The sequence below is a fragment of the Dysidea avara genome, chromosome 8 (genome assembly GCF_963678975.1).
Source record: "Dysidea avara chromosome 8, odDysAvar1.4, whole genome shotgun sequence".
In the NCBI taxonomy this organism is placed as follows: domain Eukaryota; kingdom Metazoa; phylum Porifera; class Demospongiae; order Dictyoceratida; family Dysideidae; genus Dysidea; species Dysidea avara.
Genome location: NC_089279.1, coordinates 32,701,357 through 32,724,108, shown reverse-complemented (window position 1 = coordinate 32,724,108; position 22,752 = coordinate 32,701,357). Strand labels below are relative to the sequence as shown.

Genomic DNA, 22,752 nt, shown 5'->3' with positions numbered 1-22,752 from the left:
TGTACGTATGTGACAGCCACTGAGCTGCAAGTACTAATGCTAGTTCCCTCACCTTCCTATGACCTATGTATTTGCACTTCTAATTTTCGCACAAGTATGCTGTGAAGTTTTAAGCCAATTTTGGGGGAGCACTCCCCCTTACTTTTCTAATGAGGGGGATCGCCCTTGCAGTAGGGAAGTAAATATGTGCTTTGGATCAAATTGTATGATGCAGAGCAGTACAGTCTTAAACAGTTTTTTTTCCAGTGTCGGACCTTTCAAAAGTATGGATTTACTGAAGCATTTGTGAAAACCATACAGAGAGAAATTGTGGTGAAGGAAAATCAAGCAAGATAATAACACTGCTGGCAAAGTAATTAAAAGTTTGATGGACTGTTATTAAAGTGCACATGTTTAATTAACCATTAATTGCTATAAGAGGTGTGAATACATGCAGACTGCTTACTGCCCAGTAACTCAGACTAGTTATCTCTCTAAATGTTTTATTTGGACTCCCCAGAGGACATAACGAGCAGATCCATGTTTACAAGTATGTCCATAGAATTTACGTTTAATTGCGGATCAAAGAAATAAAGAGTAGCGAAACAAGGGAGGTCACATTCAGCTGAAGATACATAATATTTTTATACTTAAACCCTAATTCAGTTTATACTCATGACTGAATTAGGGATCAAATGTCAACTAGTACTGTATATATTCAGATATAAGCAATCTCCCTTGTTTTACCACTCTTTACATCAATCGAATATAAATTTCTTAATTTTTCCTTGTACTTGTTTGTTTACTTTTTGCAACATTATTATGACTGGTTTTATTACACAATTAGAAGAAAGTGTGGTGCCTGGATTATTGTTTTTGTCTAAATGTTTGCCCAAATGATAACTTCATTTTCAGCTACAGTATGTTCAGCCCAATACACAGTGTTACAAATAAAGAACACTTCAAACCGGAGGAGTAACTTCTGCAATCAATCCAGTCACAACAGAAGACTCGGACAATTCCTGACACAAACACAGGAAATTCATCATGCAGCACTACTGTGAATTGACACCTTCAGTGTGCTGTCAGCAAAGATAAATGGCACAAAAGAAGGAGCCAAGTAGTCCATGAAGAATGGATTGTAGGCACTGCAGTATGCCAAAAGGCACCTGTCAGGCTAAAGCGATGTTGAAGATTGAAAAAATCAAGCCTGGAACCTTTGCCATTATCGAATTATGAAAACCTCATGCAGTAAGGCAGTTGGTCAGTAGAAAATTCCACTACAAATAATTTGAAGCAACCTATTGGAAGCATTTCTGGTCATATTGAAGGTACATTTGATTTTGGGCTTGGTTATGCCTAACCAATACTACCAATTGGCCAAGGCAACATGAAGGTATTGTGAGGCTGGTTTCTGGTCAATATTCTTTTTGAGATAAAGTGTGCAACTTCCATGATCCCTAATATACAGTACTACTGTACTGTATGACTAGTGTTTTAAAAAATTGTTAATTTAAAAATGAAGTAGGGATCTATGCAATAAAGGTAGTGAAACAAGAGATGAATGATAGTATTACAGCATAGCTCAGTGGGAAGTCCCTACTTTGGCATTGAATAAAATAATAATAGCTATATAATGTGCCAAAGTAGTGACTTTCCCACTGAGCTATGCTGTAACACCACCATTCATCTCTTGTTTCACTACTTTTATTGCAGAGATCCCTACTTCATTTTTAAATTAATGATTTTGTTAAATACTAGTTTGTTTAGTTTTTTGTTGTGGCACATGTAGCTACAATGTAACTTGTATTAGTCCATTTGTATTTTCCACATCTGTAGATATGGAGAAGGCAGCTACCATAAACATCTTGCCCATTTGCTCAGTGAGAAGTGGAGTTCCCCATATTGTGTGGTTATGGGCTGGCTTCACTGTAGTTTGGGGTTCTCCTTGCTGCGCTATTTAATGATGTGTATCAGGGGATCGTGTTCTAGACCCAAGCATCCCTCTGTACCTCCAGCTGTCGACTGTGCTGTTGCTTAGGGGCACCCGTCTCCTTTAGAACAACAGTGGTGTAGCTACCATTGAGGCAATGAGGCAGCTACCTCGGCAAAAAAATGCTCAGCTGAGCAAGCCTGAGTTTTAAACATTACTAAACAACATAACTGTACTACACACAATAGAAGTAGGGCCGGAGCCGATAGTGACAATTGGTTAGACCACTTTTCAGCTACTTGAATTTGTATCACAGAAAAATATCAAGATACTCTAATAGAGCAGTTACTGTAATATACTCTAATAAAACATTCAGTACAGATTATAGCCACTGTTCTCATTACACTGCTTGGTCTATATCATCTACATTTATGTTATAATTGTCTTTAAATTACTTTTCAAAAGTTCCAATGAGTAAACTGCATGGCATTGCATTGAGCTAATTGATCATGCATATCATGCATTAACAGTTACAATCAAAAAATAGCTTCCACATGCCAAGTCAAAGCAAAATTTTCCTTGAGGGAGCATGCACCCAGACTCCTTAGCTTGACATGCTTAGCACATGCAGTTGAAAGAGATAATATCTGACTTAAATATCACATCGATCAATAAAAGTATCTGACCACTCGAAATATCTAGTCAGTTTTATTTTTTTGTGTTGAATGCAATAAACTAGTCTAATAATTGAAACATGGTGCGTGCAAAATTTTCAGTGCAATCTCACACACTTAAAACATTTGAAACAAACTAATGCAGTGGTTTATCACACTGTATCCTCGTGTGCAAAATATTTGGGGATGGAGAAAATTCTATGAATCCATGGTCATTTACTGACGTCAATGTTTCTCTCCATACAGTAGGTACCGATCAACATAAATTATTGGGTATGATGTCACTTAATAATATTTCATTAGTACATACAATATACAATTTTAACATGAAGCCAAAATACACATAATTTTTTTGCTGAAGAGATTCTATGGCTTTAGAATTATATAAGGTATTTCACATACTTATGTATAGAAAAGCCCTACCACCAGTTAAGAAATTTTGTTGTGTTAAATTTATATACTCAAAGTTTTCTAGTCTACTGTTTGGGCTTCTTACACTTCCTGTTTTTCATTTGATGTACGTATGCATATGGCTTTAGTAGGGTAGAGTATTAATGGTTTTTTTATAGTAGTCAGCAGTTACAATAGTACAGTAGTAGTAATGGCTGCTACCAACAAGGATGTTGTGTTGGTAGTTAGTTTAGTACTATCACTAGTTAGTCTAGTTCTACTGTTTGGTGTGACTTGGTACTTCCAGTCATCACTGGATCTACTACAACAACAAGTAGAGTATGATAGGGAACTGTTGTTGACGTTACAGGAACAAGTCAGTGTGAGGCTAAAGGGAAATGTGTTGTGTCTTATTAAAATCACTTATTATTGTTCAATCACAGTAACATTTGTTATTTCGCAAGCAGTACACAACAACAGTAGAACTCATTTTTAGGCCTTGATAATTATATTAAAGAGGGTGACTTGGTGACCAGGGTGACCAAGTCACCCTCCTGATCTCTCTACAGGGTGACTTGTTTCTAGCTGATCTCTCTATAGGGTAATTTGTATAGTTGAACTCTCTACAGGATGGTTTGTTTGTAGCTGAACTCTCTACTTCATTCCCATGATTACCTGCATCTTGGCTTGGCTGCGCCCTCACCCTACATGGATCTGTCCCTCACCCTATGGTGAAACTGTTTTTGCTATCAATGGAAGCAACAGACCAACTATTAGTTCTATTAAAGTAGATCAGACATGTATAGCATGTGGTGACTTTCTAACATTTTTCACACAAGAGACCCAGGATTGCCAGGACCAAAAGGAGAGGATGGCACAAAAGGAGACACTGGACTAAGAGGGGACCCTGGTGATAGGAGACCAAGAGGAGTAATAGGTTACACTATCATGTATTATACACATCATTATTTAGTTATCATATCATATACAGGAGACACTGGGTTACCTGGGCCAAAGGTAAAGCTGGCTTACCTGAACCAAGAGGACTGAAAGGAGAAATGGGACATCAAGGAATGAAAAGACATAAAGGAGGGAAGGGTAGTAATGGTTTATCAGGACCAACAGGACTGACTGGTCCAGCAGAACAGAAAAGTGTAAAAGGAGAGAGGAATGGTGTATGTAAGATGGGGACGTGACCAATGTCCATTAACTGCAAAATTAGTGTATAGCAGCAGAACTGGTGGATCAAACTGGAATCAAGGTAGTGCTAGCAATCCTCAATGTTTACCATTGGATCCCATATTCCTAACTCCAATCAGTGGAGCACAGCACAGAGGTTTGATGTATGGAGCTGAATATTACACTATACCAACAGTTAGTCATTTTCATGGCGCAAACACTTCCATGATGTACCATGTGCAGTTTGTTATGTCACTCAACGTTTTACAGTCTACATGGTGCCTGCTAAATACACCTGCCCTGCAGGATACACCATGGGTATTTAATGTCAGAATATCACAATGATCTTCCTTCACAGTTTACTTTCATAGACACTACTTTCAGAACAGTGATTGGTTCAGCAGCAAAACATAATGGTCCAACATTCTACTTTGTGGAGGGTAGATGTGGATCACTTCCTTGTCCTCCATATGATAATACCAGAGAATTATCATGTGCAGTTTGTACCAAGTGATGAAGGATACACTATAAATTAAAGAAATTTTTACTTTTAGTTATTGGTCAAAGAATTAAAATTGTTAGTGTTATATATAGACAATGTGACCATTTGGATATTCAAAAGTGTTTATGCTGCTTATTTTCAATGCTAAGTATAATTATATACTTTTCTTATTTACCATCCAGCAGTAATAATTGTAGATGAAATTTTCAAGGGTGATTCACTTATAGTACTTTCAGACATAGCATGATAACAAAAAATAAATGAAACAACTACTAAAGTATCAAAAAAATGCATACATTAGGGTCCACAATCCAAATCAATCCCCCTACCATTGTGGGATGTTCATTGTAGTATTCCATTGCTAGATCCACCATGAAACCAGACACACAATTGTTGCCTTCACAGAAATATTGATTTCAGTATTTTACAAGATGCAAAATTATTTTTAAAGTTTTGTACTCTACACAAAAGACCAGATAAAACTTGCTACTTAGCTAGATATTATCTAGAGTTATTGTAGTTAAACAGTACGTACAGTAATAAGCAAATGATCCACTGGGTTCCCAGTACAGGGTTGTTTTCTTTCAAAAATCAGAAAACGAAACAAGAATTTTTGAATTCAAACTGCCCTACCAGCCAAGACAAGAAAAGCCAACTGTTTCTCATAGTGAAGTGATAAGGTTGGATGCATAGTTTGTCTATGCTGTTAGTCTGGAAAGGATCTGAGACTTCTCACCATCTGAGTGAAGAGCGTCAAAATGTTTGGTCATCATTCCATGAGATTCTCTCAATGGTTCCAAAGATCTTTCCAATACTTCTGATGCACCTACATTTGTTTAGAATGATGATAAATGATGGTCCAAAAGTTTGGTAGTAGTAGCAGTTGGTCCTGTGATTTTATATGATGCAGTATACCAGCAGCTCACCAGGAGCTCCACCCAGCTTGAATCAAAAATGATTATGATTAAAGGCAAAGCCTGAATACCCGATCAATGCATTAACATTATACAAAAGTAAATCTAAAATCTAATAAATAATTATCTAACAGCGATTTAAAAGTGTTAATTGAAGTACTTTCTACAACGGAGGTAGGTAAACTATTCCAATCATTAATCACTCCGTTCATAAAATAATTTGATCTGCATAATAATCTTGAATGTTGCTTGAACAATTTAAACTGGTGCCCCCTGGTAGTAGTAGTGGAGTAGGTGTATAGATTAGTAAAGTCAAAGCTGAAGTAGTCATTAAGAATTTTGTATAGAAAAATTAAATCAGTACTGATAATTTTTATAATAACTGCAGTGCAATGGTCACTATATGGCAATAATCACTATAGTTGCTACAGTATAATTAAAGTATAGAGTGAGTGAATACTATAGGAATGTATCACAAGGGGATGGCATATCATAATATTATTTGTAATGATATTACATTTGAGTAGGGATCATAGAAATGAAAAGACAAGGGAGGTCGTCTACACCTGCAGCTATACTTGGGTGTACCTTAGCTCCTACTTCAGTCACATACAGCCTGCTAATAGTATAGCCTTGGGATAAAATGTCAATTAGTATAGCAGCAAGTGTAGCAAGCAGCAGCAAACATTTTAGTACATGGTTAATACAGCTCATGCATGCAGTAGACCAATTATGTAGCTTGACCAACACGCATGCACTGTATAAAGCACCTATAGAAAGTAATTTGATAGACCGGATGAAAAAGAGTCTTCTTTATTTGATACTGCTACTTATAAAGATTCAGGAAAGTTCATTTATTTATTGCTTTAAAGATGAACATATACAGACACATTAACAAGTACAGGTAAAAATTAGGAATTTTAAGTTCAATTAGGCCGGGATCACAGAAATAGAAAGTAGTGAAACAAGGGGGTTACCCACACGTCAAGTAACTCTATAGTGGACATTTAATAATCCAATACTGAATTAGCTAGGAATCAAAATAATGTCCACTAGTATATATGCAGGTATAGGGGGCTCCCTAGTTTCACTACTTCAGTGATTGTTAAAATTCCTAATCTTTACTTTGTATTCATTTGCTTACTTTTGTGCAACATACGTAATTCTCAATGCTTTCATCTGAATGCATGCCCCAACTATCAATTGCTGAAAAGTGAAATGCAGGCCATTACACTTCTATGTTCAGTCTGTTGCAGTGTTACAAATGTAGAACAGTACGAGAAAGCACTTATGCAATCAATCCAGTCACTATGGAATGTTCAGACGATTGCTGTTACAAATGTAGGGAACTAGCTATAATGTGCTACGTACCATGAATTGACACCTTGTGATATCAACAAAGAAAAATGGCACATGCACTAAAGAGGACAAAGGTTGTCCAGAGGTTAAATTGATTCACAATTACATTATTGTGCTAATTCATACAAATATGTATAGAAATTTGTTGAGTTTGAACTACTTAAATACTTAAGGTCTCAGTGACTGGAGGTTGTGCTCCCAGGTATCTCAGCACTCCAGTTGAAACCTCCTTTGAAAAATCAGGGCAACGCCATTGGGAAAACAGATAGATATATAGTGGGGCAACAAATACAGGCATGCACCCATGCACTGACTCAAATGGAATGACATAAAGAATCCAAACATTACCTAGATTTCTAATTGCAATTAAATTCATCTTGGAGATATGCAGGCGGTTTTATATCCCATCACCAAAAACACTGCAGACTAGCACTGCAATTTCACAATCAGTTCTGCACATGAATTGGCCTTCTACTGTATGTTTATGATAACTACGTATTTGGTCAAGAAATATGGAAATGTAAAGCACTGAAATTCAACGCTACATTTTCAACAATGAAGTTCCTCTCATACTGTATTATTATAGTTATATGAATGCTCTATTAGAATATACCTGTGGCTCATGATCAATTAAAGTATCTCATTCTTTTACTGCTACTATAAACTGTCAGTGTGCTGTTTTGCATGCTGCTACTAACTCACTTTTGATTTGCTAAATTAAATGGTGTGTTAGTTCCTGCTGTAAACTTATAATGTAAATTTCAAAGGGGGTTTCCTGAAATCCTTGGAAACGTGCTATATGAATATGCTCATAGGAGCTCCTAATCCTTGAAAATTTTAACTCCTTGGAACATTTTAATCCTCAGAAATTTTTTGCAGTTTTCACAGATTGCTTCTAATCTGTGAAAGTTCCTACCTTAAAATTTGCAGTTTATTATTTTTAATAGTTCATCACAACAATAGTCCGAGCACTCTCAGCCCTAGACTATCTATCTGCAAAAGTCAACAGCTAATCTACAACATACAAGGCACTATATTCACCACAACATCCCTGCTGTGCATTGTGCTACAAGGAATCTTATCATTCACCAAGCTGTTCACTGGGAGGAGGGAAGCAACTGTAGCAGCTGGCTAGAAGCCATCAGCAGACATCATGAAGCCATGCTAAAAGCTGAGACAATAGTTATATATAGACTAATGACTGCACTCCTTTCATGCCATACGTAAGCAACATCTGTTCATTGTCTTCGCTTTTGTGCAAATGTTTACAAGTTCACATTGTCACATTGTCACATTTACAGTATTCGGTGGCTATCCAAGTCAGATCTTGTATGTGTTTTAATCCTGATAGAAGTGTATTCATGAGAATAACCTGTAAACACAATCCCATCACCTACAACCACTCCATTAATGACATCTCTATCAAAGAAGTTTCATCCACTAAATGCTTAGGAGTTACAATTTGTCATGGTCCATGTGCACACATTACTAACATCACATCCTCAGTCAAAGCATTTCTTACAGAGAAATCTGTGGTCCTGCCCAACTCAAATTAAATCGACATGTTATCATGCCATGATAAGACCAATTTTAACCCTGTCTGGTTCCCTCACACCAGAAGAGACATTGATAAGCATGAACAAGTACAGAGGCAATCTGCCAGATTCATCAGTTGACTCCTCTTTTTTGTCAGTGTAACCAACATGCTCACTTAATTACCCCAGTCTAGAACACTGCAAACAATTATGCACCCTCTTCTACAAAATTCAACATAATCTCATTGGTATATCTCCTGTTGACTTAATCCCTGTCACTTCTAACACCAGAGGTCATGACCAAAGATTTCATCGTATATTTACAAGGACAAATCAGTACAGTTACTTATTTTTAAATTTCCCTAGATCAATAAGATTACAGAATTCACTCCCACCCAACCTAATCCAACAACAATCACTACAAACTTTCTAGCACAACTGAAACTATTATTACTTTCCAATCAGTAACCCCATATTGTAAATTATACTATATTACACATGTATGTTAATTCTCAAACTGATGCTGCACAATTTTTGGAAATAAATAAGTCATCATAAGAACACACAACCTTCACCTACAGCTGATTCATCAAGACTGTGATGCTTGTTACCTACAATTCTACTTGAAGCTAACTAGCTATACGTTCCATGCATGATAGTTTCTGATCAATGGTGACTCAGACCCAACCCCCCCAAGATGTTTTGTATGAAAAGTTCAGCAATTCTCCAAGAAAGTATAAGACTTGGTTTGATTCTTATATAGGTATTCACATTTTTTCAGGTTTTTTCTGAGTATAGTCAGCCTTGCTGGTATGCTCAGGGAAAAAAAGGGTTACTATAAAAGGGACATAAATAAATCATTCATGCAGAGGTTTCAATAATTTTAAGTGGCAAGATATTTCATTCCTTAATAGATCTGGAGAAATCACTGTACATGTTCTGATATGACCTTGTGGATACAGATGGCATGATGAAATGTAATGGGTGATATGATCTGGGTATCACTGATGGTCATCCAGGGACTGCAATGGAGGTCATATACGATGCACACTACTTTTTATTGATCTAATATTATGATCTTTAAATTAGAGATTGCCTACTTTCATGTGATACTCAACCACATGTGCTAAGCACACACATCATGTCAAAACTAGGGGCCGGGGGACTGGGAGTGTTCTTCTCTAGGGAAATAGATGCTCTGAAATGGAATCTAGAGACTACTTTACATGCAAAGCCTCTTTCTCCATTAATTTTTGTTAACATCAAGGATATATCCTGGTACTTTTTCATGTACTGCAGTACCGATTATTCTAACTAGTAGCTAATTTTACTTTCATACATGATACAAAATTCAGTGAAAGCTTAGTTCTTTGAGATACAGAAGTCATTGGGATTGTAATTGCTTGATGGCATTCATGGTCAATCAGCCCAAGCAGATGCATCCATGACTCACATACACCAAATATTTTGAGTAATTTGAAGACAATTAACAAAGATTCAATTAAGTAGAACATTGACTATATTCTATACTGGATACTTTATTAGAGTATTGCAATGACTGTTCTAGTAGAGTATATTCTGATGAATTCTCTATTAGAGTATATCTCGATCATTTTACAAAGTCATGAGTAGTTGAAAAGTAGTGCGACCAATGCCGAACTGTTGGTTCCAGCCCTGTAGTGCATGCATACATAGCTATATGTAATATTTGATTTCACTACTTCATTTTTTCTGCACCCTTTTCTTCACAGCTAGTATGGCTAGCTGTTCAGTCTCGTAATAGCCAGTTAGACTCTAGTTATAATACCTAATGTTAGTGCCATTCTTGATGCACAGGTACAATGCTGCCATTTAAATTCTGAACATGTCATTTAAAGGTGGGGTCTAATCGATAGAATGAGGTGGAACAGAATCAGGTGCTAAACCACAGAATGGAACACTTTTTAAATCAAGCTTGTAGCTTACTGGCTATTGCCTTTGCAATTTATTAGCAGCATCCCTGATAATCAAATCAGTGGATCGAAAAAACAAATGACTGATTGTGGATTTAGTTGTCATTAGTAATAAAACATTAATTGTGGGATTAGCTTTTTTTAGTAATGTTTTACCTCCTGGTGTCAAGCAAGAAGTTTCCAATCACTTTACACACGACAAAACAAGTCTTGTTACATTATGTATTAGTTGTTTCTACTGACTTTGACATCTGAGCTGATCATCACTATTATGGTCTCACTTTTATTACAGCTGAGGTCATACCTATTTGATCTTGTGTTGCGCAGGAAAAACTATTTAAATTTGGGTAGGTAGGTCAGTTTGAAAATGAAAATGATAAAAATTTTAGCAAACAATGAATATAGCTATAATACTATTAGTACTATTTTTTACATACACAGTTAAAATCTAGGTTTCATTAGACTGCCTGGTTACAATACAAGGCTCTAATATATTAAAAAGTAGAATATATTCAATACTAACCTCGTGAGCGATCAATAACTGGTCGGTCTGTGAAATCTCCACTTTCAATACCCTTCTAGTTGAATGAATTTAAAAATAAATCTCCAAAAGAGACTGTAATATAACGAAGTTGACATCGTGTTGTCTATAATAAAGAACACGTGATCTGCACACGTGATTTTCAAAATTATTTCATTTGAAGAAAAATGCCGTCGGTCGGTCCCATGCAACATAAGATCAAATAGGTATGTGTATTTTCTGTCATTTGAATGTAATAGATTAGACAGAAAATAAGCTCCCGCATGAATACTATCGGGATCACGTGAGCCTTTCTCACGTGACAGTTTATATAAGGTTAAGTGAGGTGTGGTAATTCATCATAGGTGGCGGAAAGGCCCTCGGTCTGCTGAGGGGGACTTAGCCCCCCCCCCATCAGAATCATACCACGCCGAAGTTGGAGTGGGGCTGAAAACCGCGATAAAGATCGAGATACTCTAATAGAGCAGTCACTCTAATAAAGCAGTCTCAGTATTAGAGCAGTGTGTAGCGAGCTATGTAAGGATTTTTATGTAGTTTATCAGCTATGAATGCGTAGCTGGTGAGGTGGGCAGCTATTGTCAGCTGGTTGTGACCTTTTTTTTTTTTTGGGTCTCACCATAGCTACCAAACCAGAGACTAAGTCTGGGTCAGCCCAGCCCCCCCTCATTATTATTATTATTATTTAATGGGCTTGTAGATGCCCAGGCAAGCTAACTTGCCAGGCTAGGCCGCAGGCATTCGATGGTGCCCATATCTAGATTGCTTCCAAAAATTATCCAAGTGCAGCTTGAAGGTTGCAACTGTTGGTGCTGAAATGATAAAGTCAGGTAAGGAGTTCCATAGATTGACTATTCTATTCGTAAAAAAGTTCTGCCTAACAAGTAATCTTGATCTTTCTTTAAAAGCTTAAGAGAGTGGCCCCTGGTGGTAGCAGTATTTAAAGTAAACAATGTAGATGGGTCCAAGTCATAATGTCGTTTAAGTATCTTATATCATATCACCCCTGTGACGTCTGCAATACAGAGAATAGAGATCCAGAATTTCAAGGCGACTTTCATAAGTCAGGTGGGCTAATCCGCAAAGGTGTTTAGTTGCACGTCTCTGAACTTTTTCAAGAGTGTCAATGACTCTGGCTAAGTACGGACTCCAAGATTGCACGCAATATTCCAAATGCGGTCGAACATACATCTTATACAAAAATATAAACATATCAATAGAGTCAATTCTAAAAGATCTCCTAATAAGCCCAAGAACCTGTGTAGCCTTGACTGCAGCTTTTTGGCAGTGTAGAGATGGCTTGAAGTCACTTGTGCACCACACCCCAAGGTCCTTCTCCTCGTACACTAGTTCTAGGTCAGTAGATACATTTGTAGTGCCATCGTACATGGTGTATGATGCAGGAAGAGAGTTACCAATCTGCATTGCTTTGCATTTGGCTGTGTTAAACCTAAGCAACCAAACACTTGACCATTGCATTAACTTGTTGATATCATGCTGTAGTTTAAGGCTCATATCAACTACTTCCTCCGCCCCTGTAATTCATAATTCATTCTGCACCATGTGTTTCATGCAAGTGGGTTACCCACCCACCCTCCCAATAGATTTGTATTGCGATACGTGATAAAAAAATCTTCAGGAGTCGTTATCATCAAGTTTTCTTCGACCTCGCTAAAATAAAAAGTATGTCTCGCAAAATAAAAAATAGGCATATTTCACTTTATTTCTCTACCAGACTACCTTGTGTTACACCTACTGTCACGTTATACCAGTCAACATAGCCGTGTTTGTACAGTCCATCTAGCACTGACATTTTCCCATTCTGGTTTGCCCATACGCGTATTTTCTTCAATCAAACCTCTAATCCCTACAATAACTTTTAAAGACACGATGTGGACACAAACTCTATTTGTATTTATATTTTAAGGGTAAAGGCTTATGCCTGTATATCCATCAAAAAAAAATTAATTATGTACTTAGCTATTCTATTTACTATACAAAATCAAATAAGCAATTACTGTAGTGTCTGTCCAGCAGTGTTTTAAAATCATTGACAGAGGGAGAATCAACAATAGATTGGGGTAATGAATTCCAGTCATTGATTACTCTGTTACTATAAAAATTAGATCTTGTATATGAATTAGTGTGATGCTTGAATAATTTCCTTGTGTGACCTCTTGTTACAGTAGAAGTGGATGGGGTAAATAAATGATTTTCTATGTCATAACTGCCTTTGAGAATTTGGTACAAATAGATCAAATCACCCCTTCGTCTATGGTGTTGTAAAGATGGTATGTTTAGATGTCTTAATCTGTCGTAGTATGATAAATGGCTGATAGATGGAATCATTCTGGTTGCTTTACGCTGTATTCTTTCATGTTTTTGATTGTCAAGTGTGTAAGAAGGTCCCCATATGACATTGTTATATTCAACAATTGGGCGAACAAGTGTTTTATATAGTTTTACAATGACATCAGAGTCTTTACACTCAAATGATTTACAGATGACACCTAGAATCCGGTAGGCCTTTTTATCTGTGTGAATATGAAATCTTAATTTTGAGTCAATTTGTATGCTGAGATCTCGAATGTTATCCAATAGCTCCAGCTGGATTCCAGCTATAGTATAATTGCCGGTGTATGGAGTATTGCCAATATGTAAGACCTTGCATTTTAAAATATTAAAAGATAATAACCAATGTTTTGACCAGTCAAGCAAGATATTTATGTCATTTTGCAGCACAAGGCAGAACGGATGGTACGATAGAGCTTTATATCATCTGCAAACATCGGTAAAAGACTGGAGACAAGTGACGGCAGTTCGTTAACATATAGAGAAAACAATAACGGACCAAGTATTGAACCTTGTGGGACACCACTGGAAACCTGTACACAAGATGACAAGACACCATTAATTTTAACACATTGACGTCGACCTGTAAGAAAACTTTTGAACCAGCTCAAAAGTTGACCGTTAATTCCATATGCTTGAAGTTTCAATAAAAGTCTAGTATGTGGGATGCTGTCAAATGCTTTTGAGAAATCAAAATAAACTACATCAGTAGAGAGACATTCATCAAGTGATAAGGTCCAATCATTTAAAAGCATGTAGTAGTTGAGTACAACATGATCTTCTAGGAACAAATCCATGCTGATTAGGTGAGAGAAAGTTATTGTCAGAGAGGTAATTGGACAAAGTATCCTTATAACAGATTCAAATATTTTAATGACAGTAGACGTTAGACAAACGGGACGATAATTATTTACTTTAGTCTTGTTACCCTTCTTGTATATAGGTGTTATGTAACCAATTTTCCAATCATCTGGCAGTACACTACTTTCTAAGGATTTGTTAAAAAGGATAGACAGAGGGACGCGTAACTGATCTGCACACTGTTTGAAAACCTCTGCTGGCCATCCTCTGGTCCAGGTGCCATACCAATTTTAAGAGAAGCCAATTTTTCAAACACAATAGATGGATCTATGGTAATACTGTATAATGAGACGTCATCACTTTTGTCTATGTTAAAGGTTGGTGCTGTACTTGGGTCCTCATTTGTAAAAACGCTGGAAAAGAACTTGTTAAGTGCATTGGATTTATCTACATCTGAGGTATAGTTTGCCATCAATTCCTTCAATATTTCCTAAAGCTGGTCATGTCTTCATTCTATTTCTTGCATAATTCCAAAATGCTTTTGGATTTTCCTTAACATTGTTAGCTATCTGTCTCTCAAACTGTTTACGCAAGTTGCGTGTAAGAGTACGCAAGGCATTACAAGCTTGAGTGTAAGCAACATGATCGGCAGTAGATTGTGATCTGGTATATCTTTTCCACAAACGGTTTCTTTTGTTCCTTAAAGCTTTAGCTTCTTGAGTAATGTAAAGGTTGTTCTTTTTTCTTGGGACTGACATAGGAATACATTCTTTTATATAGTTATCAAACATACCAGAAAAGTTATCCCAAGCACTATTGATGTCAAGGTCCTTCAGAACTTCTTCCCAATCAACTGAAGTGAGTAAACCATTGAGCTTGTTAAAATCAGCACGATATAAATTAAACCTAGGAACTGGTCTATTGCTCCTCTCCACATAGCATGAATACTTAAAATTTAAACAAACATGATCACTAAGACCAAGGCCAGGTTGGTACAATATTTGGTTGATCATGTGTTCTTCATTGGTGATAACTAGATCTAGGGTGTTAGGAGTCTGATTCAGTCTGTATCTTGTAGGTTCATTAACATGTTGGTAGAGGAAAAAGTCATTTAGTTTGTCAATAACTTGCTGGGCACAAGAATCACCAGTATGACCTATGTTGTTGGCCCAATTGATGTTACTGTAATTAAAGTCACCACAGATTAACAAGTGAGAACAAGATTCAGCTGCCATACTAAGCAAGTCACATAGGGATTTTGTACTGGTAACGAAGTCAGCTGTAGGACTCCTATAAATACATCCAATACTCAACGAGTCATTATTCAGTACGGGAATTGACACCATTCTTTAAATTGAGTGTCAAAGGATAGTTCAGTAGCATTTATCATGTTCGATACGTAAATTGCAATACCACGACAGTTTGAAGATCCGAGATTGTGAAGGGTTGGATCAAAATTCAATAATACGCTAAATCCTGGAATAATTCAATCTTACTTCATCAATAGGATTCATTTGGGCTTTGGGAATAACTTCGGTAATTAAATAATATCTGGTGGATTATCAGCAATCTGCATAAGGAGGTCATCACGATTATTTATAAATTGATCACTGTTTGTATACAGAATTTGAATTCATTACAGTAAGTACTAGAAGCTAGTCAATTCTGGGTTTCTGAGTGCTGTTGGTGGTTAGAATTAGGTTGAGAGTTGTTTCCTTGGTTGCCACGATAAGGATGATTGGTAACTATTACTCCATTCCGAATTGTCAAGTTTGGTTCATTAGCAGCCTTTCTACGTTTCAATTCTTCAACTAATTGCTTGTGTTTGGCTCTCTTATACTTTGTCATGTCTGCTGAGATGTAAACATTTTTATACTCTTCGTGACGTCTAAGGAGGTAAGATCAAAATGTAATAAATTCTTTATCATCAACATCTTCAAGGGAAAGGAGTAGAGGTCTAAGTTTATTTTCTGCTTGTTTACCAAGTCATCTGTGAGAGACTACAGAAATAGCAAGCTTGAAAACTGTATTGCAAAGGTCAATAAAACGCTTCTTATCATCTGATGATTCAGAGAAATTATAAACAATCAAGTTGCTCTCTCTACGCTCCCTATCAGCTAATTCATCGGCAATGTCCTGAGCAGAGGATCAGGGGGTCGTGGTATACTGAATAAAACTGAAGTGAAGCACTAGTAATAGTTTTTGATGTAGTGGTAATCTATTGTTTTAGGCTATCATTGGAATTGCAGAGGTCGTCAATTTTGGCAGAGACTTCAGACATAATTTAGTGTAAGTTGAGTTGTTCAGTTTGTAGTGACCTAAGTGAAGGCAAGTCTGCATTGTCAGATGATAAGGCATTAAGGTGGTCATTCAACAACTTTTTGTTGACTGTCAGGCAGCTATGTAACTTGTAAAAATACACCACATTCTCAACTGAGCCAGTTACCTGGGTAAGCAATTCATAATGTCTGATAAACAAGTTGTGACAGTGTGCAGAACCGTAAATTCCCTAGGGATGGCGTTTTAAGCAGAAATCTTTTAGATTACATTTAGTGCCACACAGTGGTGTAGCCAGGAAAAAAATTTTACCGAGGCAAAGTTTATACATTGAAATAATTGAGAGGGTCAGCTTCTGACTCAACTCAGTGATTCATGCACACTTTCAAGCATGGGTGGTATGTACAACATTTGCAGGTTGACTCTGGTCAGATGGAAGAAATTGTTTCCGAAGACTCAGAGCATCTACATGTCATGAGTATAATGCTCCAGCTTACAGTATACCATGCTTCAATTATTAGACTAGTATAATTGCACTCAACACAAAAGCAGAATTACTCCAGAGATATTTTGAGTGATCAGGCCATCATAGACTGCAAGTCATAGTCATGCACGCTACTTTTTTAGTATTGATCTGATGTGATGTTTAAGTCAGAGATTATCTCTTTGTCTTTGATGTGATGCTCAACTGCATGTGCTAAGCATTTCAAGCTAGGGATGCTCCCTTAAGGAAATTTTTGAAAATATATGCTTTGGAATGGCATGTGGAAGCTATCTTTTATTGTGACTGTTAATGCATGATATGCATGATCCATTGATTAACATAAATGTAAACGATTTAGACCAAGCACTGTAATGAGAACAGTGGCTATAATCTGTATTGAATGTTCTATTTTTTTTTTCATACTAAACTTATGTTGTTGTTTTTTTTACAAATTAATGACATAAGATAAAACAGTACATAATAAACAAAAACAAATTATCTTAAATATGGGCCTAAGCCTCGGCCTCAGCAACCTGCACAGCAATCGGTGCCTCAGCAATGGGACAGCGCAAACTGGACCTGGCACCGCGAATGCACATAATTGCAGACCTCAACAAAGAGAAGCTCAATTTACATCTCAGCCATCCCATCACTATTCCATAGGAAAGACTGTGCCTTGAATGTTCTATTAGAGTATATTACGATGACTGCTCTATTAGAGTATCTCGCTCTTTTTACAAAATTCAAGTAGCTGAAAAGTGAATGCCGGACTGTGTCACCATGCATGGGTTCTGGCCCTGCTTAGCGCTACAGCTATATCGGATACTATCGGTGTGTGGTACAGTAATCCTGTCTAGTAACGTTTGAGTAGAAAATTCGGGGTGCCAAAACTCAGGCCTGCTCAGTCTGTTCGCTGAACTGAGCATTTTTTACCGAGGCAACTGCCTCGGTTGCCTCAATGGTAGCTACGCTACTGCTGCCATACCCCAAGCGAGCGTTTATTAATTAATATGAAAGACACCAGTGAAGGTGGTTTAAGCATAATCTTCAATTGTCTGTTTAAGTTTCAATAGATTTGCCACAAAGGTAAGGTGAATACACTGAAAGGCGAGACAAAAGGTAACAAGCCTTTAGGGGTTACCATCTACCACCTCTATGTACTAGTGTGTACCATGGATAGGGACCCGCCGATTATGCTCATAATTTTACCTATTATGCTATGCTGCACTGTTCAAAAATTCACCTATTATGCTTAAATTAATGCTCAATATTTACCTATTATGCTCGATTATGTTCAATGTTCATGCCTTAGTTCATATGCTTTGCTACTAGTTTAATGCACCTATCAATGTTATCCCCCACCTCCCCCCTCCCGGGCGTACTGAGTGGGGGAAATGGTGGGGATTTGACTTTATGAAAAATCAAATTCTCCACCCACTGGGGAACAACTAGTGGTCAAATCTCCATGTAGTATCGCTGGAATAAACTTTAGGAAACAGATCAATTCTTATAGCTCACAAGCTAAAGCAAACACCTAAAATTTCGAACGGTCAAATGCCCCACTAGTGGGGCAAAATTTCTGATCAAATCGGTGAAAATCCCCCACTAATCCCTTAGTAAGCCCGGGAGGGGGGTAGTGGGGCTTAACATTGATAGGTGCATAACACTGTATAGAAAAAAATGAGTGGCTGGAGCATAAATAATAAATTCTTGCTACATGTAAGAGAAAAGATCGATAAAACAGTCAGTTTGATGATTGTTCTATTAGAGTTACTGACTGCTCTATTAGAGTATATCGATCTTATTTTGCAATTGTCGTTTTTCCAGCAAGAATTTGTACCATCGTACAAATATTTAACCTATTATGCTGGCATTATGCTCAATGCTTTTAGGTACCTATTATGCTCAAAATTATGCCAGCATAATCGGCGGGTCCCTAACCATGGAGCTTGTGTTGTGGCTTTCATGCACACATAGATGGCGCAGCAAATTTTTATAATGGATTGCTCGAATGTGGTTCAGTCGTAGTGTTGTAGCTGGAATGTGGTTTGCCAGTGACCCTGTATATGCAGCGTAGAGCCGCAAGATTTGTGACTGGTGATTATGGTTTTATGTCTAGTGTCACAGGGATGTTAAGCTCACTTGGATGGACATCTTTGGAGTGTAGGCGAGAAATCTCACGGGTTATCATGCTTTTTAAAATATTACATAATGAAACATCCATTTCCAGTTACCACCTTCCTATGCCAATAACCACATGTACAAGAGGGCACTCTTACAGATTCAGACAGATATCAGCCCACTTAAACATTTATTTGCACTCTTTTTTCCCTGCCACTATCAAAATATGGAACAGCCTCCCAGCTACTGCAATTGAAGCAACCAATGTAGATGACTTTCAGAAAAGGATTGTAGACTATTTTGTATTAACCCAGCTATATAGTCTAAAATGTTGTACATTTTGTTTTCTTGCATGTATCTGTGCTTTATACTCCCTAATGGAGGTCTGCACAGTATTAATAATAAATAAATAAATAAATAAAATAAATGAGTTGGGGTTGTTCCACACACTTACACAATATTCAAATTTCATGGATAAGATGGCCATGAAAATTTCTTACCATATGGTAAACATACAACAACACGTAACACAATGTTAATCAACATCACATCAAGACATTACTAAAAATAGTTTAACGATAGTGATGATCTCTTGTATGTCAGCATGACGATACTGAGACCTGTAAAAGAATAAGCAGGCACTGAAGTTAACCTTAAATTAAACACATGCAACTAACCTGGAACATAGGTCGCAACACCAAAGACACTTGTATCATATCTGATGACACAATCCAGCAGGCACTGAATTAATAAGAGAATGTACTAAAAATCAATATGCCAGGCTGTACCAATAATAGGATGGATAATCAAAATGAACAAAAATTCTATCCCAGGCCATAAATAACATAACTGTTGGGTAAGCATGTAAACCAGAACATTAGGACATTAGTCAAACAAAGTACGCTATCACAACTTGGTCATAACACAATGTTTGTACCACTGGACTTCACACTGGTTTCCCGAAAACTGACCGTGCTGGCACAACAGCATATTATGAAACAAATAGTTACAACACAGAAAGCTTACTGTTGCACTGTCCACATTAACGGGCATTAAATACAAAATGTGGGTACTAGGAAATAAATACTATAAACCAGAACATTAGGACATCAGTCAAACAAAAGTACGCTATCACAACCTGGTCATAATACAATGTTTGTGCTACTGGATTCACACTGCAGCTGGTTACCCGAAAATTGTGCCATTCCGGGACAACAGCATAATTATGAAACAAATGCTTACTACAATGCAGAAGGCTTACTGTTGCATTGCCCACACTGATATGCCATAATTTAAAAACATAACAGGTGGATATTAAATACAATACACTTAACATCTGGGTACTAGGAAAAATCACTAACATCACAACATGTAAACTGACCTGGAAATTAACACCCTTGATGTCACTACAATCTACACTGAATATTTGTTTGGTCCCATCAGCACACTATGCCTGATACATCTGAGTAGACTGGCCTAGAAATTCACATCCTTCATGTCACTAGTAATCGATAACTACAAAAAGAACAATTGCAATAATACAATTCCTCTGTACGTCAACTAACCTGAAATTCATGACACTTGATACCAAGACCTGTAAAAGAATAAGCAGGCACTGAAGTTAACCTTTTTTAAACACACCTGCAACTAACCTGGAATATCGGTCGCAACACCACAAAGACACCTGTTTCAATAACTGATGAAACAATACACCAGGCACTGAATTAAGAAGAGAATGTACAAGAAATCTATACGTCAGGCTGTACCAATAATAGAATGGATAATCAAAATGAACAAAGAATTATATCCCAGGTTAAATAAATAACATAACTGTTGGGTAAGCATGTAAACCAGAACATTAGGACATTTTTCAAACAAAAGTACACTATCACAACCTGGTCACTGATAATTGAGAACTACAAAAAGAACGATTGCAATAATACAATTCCTCTGACCTGAAATTCATGACACTTGTATCTTTGTTCCAGCAACTTACATACCATAATCACATCCAACTACTAGTGGATAAACCGGTATGACCAGATGACCTGTAACAACCAACAAGCGGGTGTTAAATACAATACACTGGTATTGAAAAATATGAAAAATATTATATAAGCATTATTCCATACTGATATAGTAATAGATTATGTAATAGTTGTATCATGTACCCAAGTGATTTTCCTGATATGTACACCCAAGCTCGAGGGCCGTTAGGCCCGAGAGCATGGGTGTACATATCAGGCAAATCACGAGGGCACGTGATACAACTGATATATATGTACTATGTAGGCTAATAGCCTACTGTGGTGGGTGACTAATCACCCAAGCCAATACGAGGCAACACGCTGGATTTATTATATAGACAGTCTTGTAAAATTCAATTATGGGTCAGCAGCTGCAGTTACGTTTGTTAACATAAACAGGTAAATCCTATGAATATCACGGAAACACTCAATTTTGTGATTTAACAAGTATTTCACAGTTGCTACATCGCTTAACCACTGTTTACAACATTTTCTAAACATCTAGAGGGATAAGCTTTGCTGTAGAGTGGTTACCTCATGATATACGAAAAGTGGGCATGGTATGTAATCAAACACGTGGACACTCGATTGTGAATTAACCATGACACTGGTTATCACCTTAAACTTCCATTTGCCAACTCATAGGGTGGTAAGGGTGTCGAATCGCCTCCGTCTGAGTACTGTAGAAAGCAAAATTGGGTTCATGGTTTTCATCACGTGAGCAATAATAAATTCCCACAATCGAATACTGCCAGGATTCTTATAAAAACAAACAACGTTACCTCATCAGATAACAAGGCCATGGTACATTTAAGTTAAACCATGGTTTAACTTAATGTACCATGGCCAGCCAGGGTTTATGAGATATCTACCCTGAAATTCTCCTATGAAGTTAGGTGGTTTCATGGTACATAGGATGTAGTGGAACTTACCTAAATGTGTAAACTTGAATACGAGGACAACTGCATAATCTGGACACTTGCAATTGTCCAATACTGGCTAATAAGTTGGTACTAATGACATTCACTTCAACATTTTATCCCAGCGGAGTGAATCTCCTGTATTAAACTGAGTAAAAAGGTGTTTATTTTCCACTTCTAATGACATTCACTTCAACATATTATCCCAGCTGGCCTTTATGGCCTTATGGGCGAATCTCTTGTAGCTGAGTAAAAAGGTGTTTATTTTCCACCTGCAACCAAAGTTCTACATTTCTGTGGTTGAGTGCATATAAACTGAGAAAATTAGTACGCCATTGGGGTATGAAAATGGTTCCTTTCCTTCTGTTGTGACATTACTTACAGCTGACAGGTAAATAATCATCGATGTCCCCGTGGACCCCAATACTGAATGAGTACATCAGTAACTTCACAAGTTGGAATGAATTCCCTTTCAACATCTGGTGGAATGAATTTCCTTTCAACATCTGGTGGACAGGTCCAAAAGCCCTATCACACAAGCGCAGTGAATCTCTATAATCTATGGTGTGGCGATGCCATGACACTTTACACAAACTTCACTCCTCATTTCGTTAGCCTTCAAGACCGCCATATATCATCGAGTACCAGACTCTTACTTCTTCAAGCGGTGTAGTTTCTCACAAGGGACGAGTTTCTCTTTAAAGTACACCTTACTATCGAGTTATTCTTAAACATTCAATTTATAACCACCTATCACGTGTGTCTGCTTATCACGTGTGTCTGCTTATCACGTGTGTCTGCTTAAGGTGATTAGG

At 37.2% G+C, this 22,752-nt stretch overlaps 2 protein-coding genes and 1 long non-coding RNA gene across 5 annotated transcripts in view; 2 read left to right on the top strand and 1 right to left on the bottom strand.

The window, feature by feature from the left end:
- LOC136263633 (carbohydrate sulfotransferase 15-like) overlaps positions 1 to 22,752 on the top strand; it is a 181,836-nt gene that overhangs the window by 149,640 nt on the left and 9,444 nt on the right. The window lies entirely within an intron of this gene.
- Positions 3,188 to 4,669, top strand: LOC136264947 (uncharacterized). Its single transcript, XM_066059712.1, has 5 exons — positions 3,188 to 3,378; positions 3,816 to 3,926; positions 3,968 to 4,155; positions 4,199 to 4,350; positions 4,514 to 4,669. Exons 1-5 carry the CDS (start codon positions 3,188 to 3,190, stop codon positions 4,667 to 4,669), a joined length of 798 nt encoding a protein of 265 aa, XP_065915784.1.
- On the bottom strand, positions 19,466 to 22,700 carry LOC136264303 (uncharacterized). 2 transcript variants are annotated; one of them, XR_010705060.1, is made up of 7 exons: positions 21,950 to 22,700; positions 20,946 to 21,038; positions 20,643 to 20,709; positions 20,556 to 20,584; positions 20,372 to 20,505; positions 19,668 to 19,731; positions 19,466 to 19,610 (listed from the first exon to the last, which is right to left on the bottom strand). It is a non-coding gene; the product is annotated as an uncharacterized lncRNA (long non-coding RNA). The 2 variants fall into 2 exon arrangements; XR_010705059.1 differs by having other exon boundaries at positions 20,643 to 21,038.

Bases quoted from the DNA above. Each gene is read 5' to 3' on its own strand.
- LOC136264947 (XM_066059712.1), top strand. From the start codon at position 3,188: ATGGCTGCTACCAACAAGGATGTTGTGTTGGTAGTTAGTTTAGTACTA. The intron at 3,379-3,815 runs GTTGTGTCTTAT...TTTTCACACAAG, and splicing joins GTGAGGCTAAAGGGAAATGT to AGACCCAGGATTGCCAGGAC. The intron at 3,927-3,967 runs GTATTATACACA...TATCATATACAG, and splicing joins GTAATAGGTTACACTATCAT to GAGACACTGGGTTACCTGGG.